The 7,954-nt window shown below is 42.7% G+C and overlaps 1 protein-coding gene across 2 annotated transcripts; it reads right to left on the minus strand.

Annotated features, from left to right (window-relative positions):
- Nucleotides 1-1,186: 1,186 nt before the first annotated feature.
- Nucleotides 1,187-6,909, minus strand: LOC147437888 (splicing factor PWI domain-containing protein). 2 transcript variants are annotated; one of them, XM_086487313.1, is made up of 11 exons: nt 6,725-6,909; nt 6,403-6,492; nt 6,207-6,329; nt 5,723-5,890; nt 5,462-5,551; nt 5,285-5,391; nt 4,941-4,994; nt 4,203-4,274; nt 2,377-3,312; nt 2,204-2,290; nt 1,187-2,117 (listed from the first exon to the last, which is right to left on the minus strand). In XM_086487313.1, the coding sequence occupies exons 1-11, from the start codon at nt 6,743-6,745 to the stop codon at nt 1,526-1,528; spliced, it is 2,340 nt and encodes a 779-aa protein (XP_086343439.1). In that variant the 5' UTR covers nt 6,746-6,909; the 3' UTR covers nt 1,187-1,525. The 2 variants fall into 2 exon arrangements, with proteins under 2 accessions (XP_086343439.1, XP_086343440.1); XM_086487314.1 differs by lacking the exon at nt 4,941-4,994.
- Nucleotides 6,910-7,954: the final 1,045 nt, after the last annotated feature.

Genomic DNA, 7,954 nt, shown 5'->3' on the forward strand with positions numbered 1-7,954 from the left:
TGCACCTTAGCCAAGAAAGGTAATTGCTGTAGGTTTCACTGGGAAGGCCTTTTGCAGAGATAAGCTGCAAGATTTCTTTGATGAAATCACCCCCTAAGACAGCTTCATGAGCATGGGCCACCACCATAATGGTCTACATGATTGTTGTTTTTAAGATGCACAAGGACTTTGAAGTCCCTGGTTGTGTAACTGCTGCATGGGAAGAGGGACTTCAAATAACAAGGTGAAATGTCACAATGGCCTTTTTAAGTGGACCAACTGCCTACTCCGTTAATGCCTACCTTACAAGGAATAGTCAGAAAATCTACTAATTAACACACCAACGCTTTTCCTAGACCAAAGGATCCAATGATATATCGAAAAAAAGAAATTAAGCTTTTTAAGTCCTAAATTTGAATCGCAAGGGTCAAAACCTTGAAGTAAAGAAGGTTCTAGTTGAAAAACAGATAGAAAGGTCAAAAGTCAAATGGAAAATTAAAGGCTTGTCAAGTACATATAGAGGGGACTGTTAGATGTAAGTGCATTGCTTTGACTTCTGTCCCTATCTGACAGAACCAGTGAACCACCCTTCTCAAAGAGGTGGACATAAATGAACAAACTATAAACTGTGACTTCAATTGAGTCTTAGATGATCAATTGCTTGAACAGACACATTAGCAGAACCGTGCGTAAGCCAACATGCCCCTATCTTTTAACAATAAGAGAAGCTTAGCTTCGACCTGGACCATGCCTTGCCAAACCGAGTCAGCAAAAAAGGCACCATTAGCTTCAGCTTAGTCAGCCCCAAACTACAAGCACACCTAAAACACAGATTGCCCAGAGAAAGGACCAGATGAACAGGCTTTTGACTTCCCTTGTGAAAATCGCATCAACATTCTGTCTTACTACACTTACATGCGTCTAATGCCCGCATTCATAACTTCATAATGAAATTACAGAGACTGAAGTTCAGCTCTTTGAGAGCGTTAAGATTAAAACAATTCTAATTACACTTTTGTTGTGAACCCATCAGTGTAACTATGACAATTTCAAGAATCCATCACGTGCATGTAGCATATGGTCTGAAAAGAGGTCATCATCATCTGGGTTTTAAATAAATAGTAGATAAGACTCCCGACTGGCCAGCAGAAGCCTCCACCATGCACAAACCACCACAGACTTGTAATGTCCATCAAAAAAACCTAAGTTAATAATTGAACAGCACAAAATTCTATTAAAGTCTGTCTGGTGCAGAGTACTGGCAGCACATGCACATCAGCAGTCATACAGCAAGCGATTAGTGTTCCACTTGGAAAAGTAGCATGCAAAACATTCCCTTTGAAAATTGAGAAAGTACGAGCCTTTCTAATACAAGACATGAGGTAAATTGACAGACTAACTACATATTGAGTAATAGAGCAGAGCAGTTCCACATCCACACTTGTCTGCCCCTCAGCCAGCAGGTTTTGACATACCTGTCATCCTAATGGTCGCCCACAACGTCTCTTGAGAGCAACTAGGCAGTGGGTAGAACGAACAGGCCACGTTAAGTACTTACCACCTTCTTTGATTTTATAGAATCCAAAGCCTTTCTGCGAAGCTCATTTTCCAGTTTCCTCTGCTCAATCTCTGTGTCTACATCATAATGAACCTTTCCTTCATCACCACTATCAAAGTCATCAGCTCTCAGGGTGCGTTTGTCAAAATCCGGAGGTGGCGTCACTGAGGCAATTCCCTTCGATAAAACCTTGTTTGCACGCCTCTCCTCCTTTCTTTTATGTCTCTCCTCCCTCTTTCTTCTTTTCTCTTCTTTGCGCAGCCGCCTCTCTTCTTTTTTGCGTCTCTTCACTGCCTTTTTATCATCAATGGTCACAGGCGAGGTAGGACCATGCTCATCATTTCCATCACTCTCAATTTCATGCATGTTCCTCCCTTTTCCAGCAGGGCTTGCCTCTCGATCATCATTGGAAGACCTTGATAAAGATTCATCCAATTTCTGTGCATGCCTAACCACAGCAGGTCCAGCAGGTCCAGCATCTGAAACACTGGGCTTTTTCAGAGGAGCCACTTGCCTTTCTTCAACAGGTAAAGTGCTTTCTCTTGAAGAAGATCTAGATCTCTTCCTGTTCAGGGGTGAACTGCATAGCCAAAGAAACGATGTCAGAATGTACACTGCCAAAATGTAAGCACATGCTACGCAATATTCTAGTAAATAATCACTTACGAGTCAGACGTCTTAAAATCCCGTTGATCAACCTTCACTGGTCTCTCTCTTGTGAGCTCCCTGGCTGTTGGAGGACTCCTACTCCGACTGAAAAAGCGGTTGACTCCATCAATTATCGATTACAGAAATAAAATGCTACACAGTGACCATCTAAAAAGAGAAATGATGCTGACCTTTTCTTACTCGTAGGAGAAGCCTCCAACAAACTGGAAGACCTCAGCTGTTGCCTCGGGGGAGATAAGGATGGAGATAAGGCTCTTCTTTGCACAGGCTCTGGACGATTATTTCTGCGAGGGGATTCTTCCTTTTTTGGTGGCCTCGGAGATGGAGACCGAGAAGAACGATGCGGATGTTTGGGTTTCTGTTGCTTTACGGGAGAAAGAGAGCCCCTCAAAGGCCTTCCTTTTGGAGCAGGTAAGTTGTGATAAGGAGCAGTGCCAAAAGAAGACTTACCTCGGGGTGGAGATAATGAGCGATTTGATTGGTGAGGAGGAGACATCGATGAGAGCTTGTGAGGAGAGCTAGACGAATCTCGATGCGGTGAGGGCGACTTTGAAAAAGCTTCAGCAGACAATGACTTGTTCTGAAGCCTTGGAGATTGGGATACAAGTCTAGGAGAAGTACGAGGGCGTCGTCGAGGGGACATGTCATAAGCGCGCTGTGGGCTACGGCGGCGATGCCCTGGGGGAGAAAAGTGACGCCGAACTGGAGAGTGAGCAGACCGTGGTGATCGTCGTCGATGTCGGGGAGAGTGAGGAGGCGAAGGTCTTCTCCGAGGTGAAGGTCGTTTATGAATAGGTGAGTGTCGTCTCCTTGGGGAGCGAATAATGGGAGAGCGGCCCCGGGGAGAATGAGACAACTGTGGTGAGTGCCTCCTCCTGGGTGAACGAGCAGCAGGGATAGGAGATCGCCGTCGAGGGGACCGAGAATACGAGCGGCGACGCCTCCTAGGAGAGCGAGTATTGGCACGCCTAAGTGGAGACCTTGACCTGCGTCTATAGTTAGGTGACCTGCCACGTCTTGGAGGAGATCTGGACCGACGGAATCGCCGAGGAGGAGAACGTGATATACTTTGAGACGGCCGCCTTTTGTTGGTGGGAGGAGGAGACCTGACAAGCAAACAAATTTCATTATGCACAAATAAACTATAGTTGCCAGCGATTGTGACACGTAACTGAAACCTTGAATCTAGGTTAACATTTAACGACCTATCTGACTAATCTTTAACCTGTGAGAACAACATGCAGCAAGAGTGAACGAAATAAGGTACCAGAGTATCTAAGAGATGCCTACAACCTAAAAAGATAGCAAAATAAAACCATTGTTACACATTTATGCAAGGCTAAATTATATTTATATCCATAGATGAGTCCAGAATAACCCCATATTCACCGTCAAAGGAAAGTGCAAGGTATAGACTCATGGCAGTCATCCACAAGATGCTTGCAATCTAAAATGTATAGCAAGATCAAACCATTCTTACACATTTATAGGCCTAAATTAAATATATACCTAGATGAGTCCAGGATAAGCCCAGATTCACCTTTAAAGGAAAGTGTAAGGTATAGACTCATGGCAGTCATCCACAAGACCATTTAACCATCCGCTCCATCAATACACCTATAGTAATTAGCCTGTTCTAGCTTATCAAGAACATCAACGCAGCTAGAATGTTTAGCCGTTTCCAAGAAAAGATAAGCAACAATGCACCGAGATGAGTGAAACAAAACCAGAGTGGCTACAAAAATGTCCACAAACCACAGCCAAAGCTATACATACAAGAACCGGAGCACCCCATCCGGATAACTGTTGCATTTACTACTTGAATCCTCAGAAAAAAGTTTGGAAACAGGAAGACTATGAATATGTATCACACACTATCTCAAGCCCAGTGTCTAATTACAGAAAGGTACTAAATGTCACATAAAAATAATTAAGAGAAAAATCGGAAGCTGATCAGCAAATTCCACAAAACTAGTATCAAGAACAGCTTGAACACCTTGAGACGCTTCTTGATGATACATTTGAAACACTTTGACTTCTTGACCGCAAAGGTTTTGAATCCAATTTTCTGCAAGAAAGAGAATATCTCAATCTCAGGAGGAGGGCTTGAAGTGAAAGACAACAACGAGCCAGTAGCTTGATTCAATAAACCACAAGACGGATCAAAACAATCAGAAGGTTTCTCAAATAAAGAGTATGACTCCGCATTATCCACGCTATGAGTGCAACTTGTACAACTACAAAGAAATTAACAAAGTCAGCAAACGTCACTCCTCATATCACATCCCTAATATACATTCAACCTAATACCTGTGAGATGTTGCATCACAAAATGGAAAAGTAAAGAAACAGAGGGAAGAAGATTTGGCCAATGGCCAGATTTGCCTTGAAAAAGGTAGTCAACTGAGCTTCTGGCACTAGTTAATTCCTGCGTGGCCACAAACATAAGGTTACTCCTATAAGCTTGTACAAAGAGCCTAACAATCATTCAAACAAGTATCTAGACAATAATAGGCAGTTTTGCTGTTGCTCTCTAGCACACAAGAAAAGACCAAAATTAGACAACAAGTTGTGCTAGAGACATGAAATAAAAGCAAAAAGCATAAGCACAGGTGTGTTGCAGACAAAGGTTGTGAATGAAGTAATAAAAATTGCGTGTGAACCCAAAACCCAGAAACCACTCTTCTTTGCAACAATTAGTACAACAGAGCTCAAGGAACACCAGAATCAATACCGCTTTCTGTGACTCGGGCTTGGGCCTACATACAATGGACCTTCAACCCCTCCACTGCCAAAAAAAATATGTTCCTCTTGAACCTTAATTGCAGACAGATAATACCACATTTACTCTCACTGCCAAAAAATATGTTCTTCTTGAACCTTTATTGCAGACAGACACTAACACCTTTAAAACACAAGCCACTAAAAGGTACCTCTCAGCCCTAATATTTTCCTCATACATGCACTTTAGGAGTATCAACCACAACTTACAGCGAGAAAAGGCCATATGTACCCAATGCAAAGAAAATAGATTGATAACACGCTGATAAACTTGCATTAAAGGAACAAGTTAATTACCCATTTCTCATCTTGACATGGTCACCATCAGGAGATTTTCCTCCCCGAGATGAGCTGCGAATTCTTTGCTTTGACGCCTCAGGGTTAGCAGAATCCAATCGTTCGTCCTGAGTCAAACTAAACAATGAAGCAAAATACAAAAGGGGAATATGACAGCATTAAAAGTGTTAGATTTACCTCTCTCTCTTTCTTCACCATGTCTTTCTCAAGAGCCCTCCTCTCCTCTTCCTTCTTTCGGATCTCAGATATAACTCGTTGCTCCTCAGCCTGTAAAGAATTCTTTCAGCCTATGAACCTTTGAACCTTAAACAAAACCAAAGAGCTTTTAGCAAACTACTGGTTGGTGCAATAATGCATTAAAGGAGAGGTTCTCTTTATTCTTTGTTCCTAAACAAAAGGCCTTTGGTTGAGCTCATTCAGCACAAGAAAATAATCCACCTTTTTCAGTCTTGCTTCCTCAGCCTTCTCCTCTAAAAGCTGTTGAGGGATTCCAGTCATGTTATTCTGCGCACTTGTCAAAAGTCCCCAAAGTTCTTTCATGAATTTTCCCGTATTCTTCTCCATGAACCCAGTTAGCTGTATCTGGATTTGTTTTCCATCCACAAGCTGCAAGAAATAAGCACAAACACATCAAGCAATCACCTCAAAACACCAAACAACTTCACATAGCCTTGACAAAATCATATGATGTTGTCACAAGTTGGACATCACTTACGGGAAATTTTTAAAATCAAAACAATTTTCCTAACAGATAGTAGTTCTTTCAAACAGCAAAGCAACCAAAAACTAAATCAACAGATGATGATGTTTGGAAGCTGCTGACACTGCCCCTTTCTACACTCATAATAGAAAAATGGGATTCATCCAGCAAATGTGATTCATCCAGTACTCCACTAGCCTTTCCATGAATTAAGACCAATACCTTTCCCTCAAGTAGGCCATATATGAAATTGATCAAAACCTCATCCTCAAATCCAAGGAGCTGTGTTACACGAGTGGCAATCCAAGGACGCACAGAATCCAAATGGACTTTACTCATGTCAATCTGCCAAAGACAAACGAGTTTTACATACTGGAAGCGACACACAAACCTCTGAACAAATAAGAATGGCTCTCACCAGCTGATCAAGCTCAGGAGCGAACTTCTGTGTCTTCAAAAGTTTAGCTGTTTTGTTTGAAAACCTAGTATCCTGATCAGCAGAAGTGCCCTGTCCAGAAAAACATCACGTTAGAGGGTGGCATCAACTAAAAATCTCTCTCTCTCTCTCTCTCTCTCTCTCTCTCTCTCTCTCTCTGTCTGTGTGTGTGTGTGTGTGTGCACGCGCGCGTGACTGTGTATGTCCGCGGCTTCTCCACATCCATCTTTGATGCCAAATAACGTAAAACATGACAAAAACACTCGATACAGATGAACAAGCAATCTGTAACAGGAAACGCTACCCGGAAAAAACCGCCCGACATGGCGGAAAGCTTGCACGAAGACCTCGCAGATCAACTTCCTGTTCGATGCTGCCAGTGTCAAGGCAGAGGAGGCGATGTCGATCCGTCACTAGGTTTCTTTCTCAGACTTCCCTAGCCTATCCTGTGTGTTCAAAACATTCCAGTTAAAGCAGTCACTCAATCGGTTTAGGCCGTGTAGCCCAAGTTGTTATTATTATCGATGTCTCAAATTGATGAGGCTATTGATACCTCGTACATAGTTCTTGAGAGAGAAAGAGAGAGAGTGTGTGTGTGTGTGTGTGTGCGCGCACGCGCGGGTGCCTCATTGCTCTAAAACTAGTTTTGCTTGGTGTCATAAAATCTAATATCTAACCAGCTTTTCTCATATTAAACTAATCGTTTAATGTGGGAGAATAAATAGGAACAAGGATATGTTTATGGATCTATCTCAACACAGAACCAAGGTTAAAAGTGTTCAAATGAAAGATGGTCTGTCAAAGAGCAAGGATAGCTAATGGAGCTTAAATACTTTGGGGTTAGCTTCATTAAAGACCTCCAAAGGTTAGTGTTAAAAAATCCTTTGACCTTAAGCAAGCTAGGGCTGTGCTTGAGATGGGAACCCGGCCCAAGTTTGAGGTGTTTGTCGTGCTTGCTGACTAAGGTGCTTGAAGTGCTTAATGACTAAGGTGCTAAGGTGCTCCATGACTGAGAGGCTTGAGGAGTTCCAAAAGTCAAACATGATCCCTACTCAAGGGGAGGGCGAGCCATCATTGTAGGAGCATGAGAGAGAACACACATACCCTCGCACAAGGCCAACTTGGTCTAAAGAAGCAACAAGTACACTTGTCAAATTCCTCTCCATGTTGCCCTCATGGTGTGCCTAAAGCCTATTGGTTGGCCTCTCAAGAAGGGGCTAAAAGGAATACCAAGCCCATGGAAAACAAAGATCGAAATGATGCAAAAGGGAAGAACAATGTCCAAAACTCTTTCCTAGGCAATTCCAACAACAACAACAATCGGTCCAAGGAGAAGGGAGTTTACAAAAGTAAAAATAAACTAGAAATGCACGCAATGAGACTTGTAGAGCTTCTACGGTCAAAGCTCCAAAAGAGGGTGCTCATTGCAAAGGATCACCTCTCTCCTATGCTTGGGGAAAGGTAGGAGCATGATGCCTTCATTCTGTTTAACCCTGGCTCTACTCAAAATTCCATATCAACGGAGTTGGCCACT

The sequence above is a fragment of the Adiantum capillus-veneris genome, chromosome 17 (genome assembly GCF_014529385.1).
Source record: "Adiantum capillus-veneris isolate H3 chromosome 17, ASM1452938v2, whole genome shotgun sequence".
In the NCBI taxonomy this organism is placed as follows: domain Eukaryota; kingdom Viridiplantae; phylum Streptophyta; class Polypodiopsida; order Polypodiales; family Pteridaceae; genus Adiantum; species Adiantum capillus-veneris.

What these genes read in the sequence shown, in the direction of transcription:
- LOC147437888 (XM_086487313.1), bottom strand. Translation starts at nt 6,745, where the DNA reads ATGTCGGGCGGTTTTTTCCGG. An exon ending in AGGAAGCAAGACTGAAAAAG is followed by an intron (nt 5,552 to 5,722) that starts GTGGATTATTTT and finishes AATTCTTTACAG; the next exon opens with GCTGAGGAGCAACGAGTTAT. An exon ending in CATGTCAAGATGAGAAATGG is followed by an intron (nt 4,995 to 5,284) that starts GTAATTAACTTG and finishes TTTTTTTGGCAG; the next exon opens with TGGAGGGGTTGAAGGTCCAT.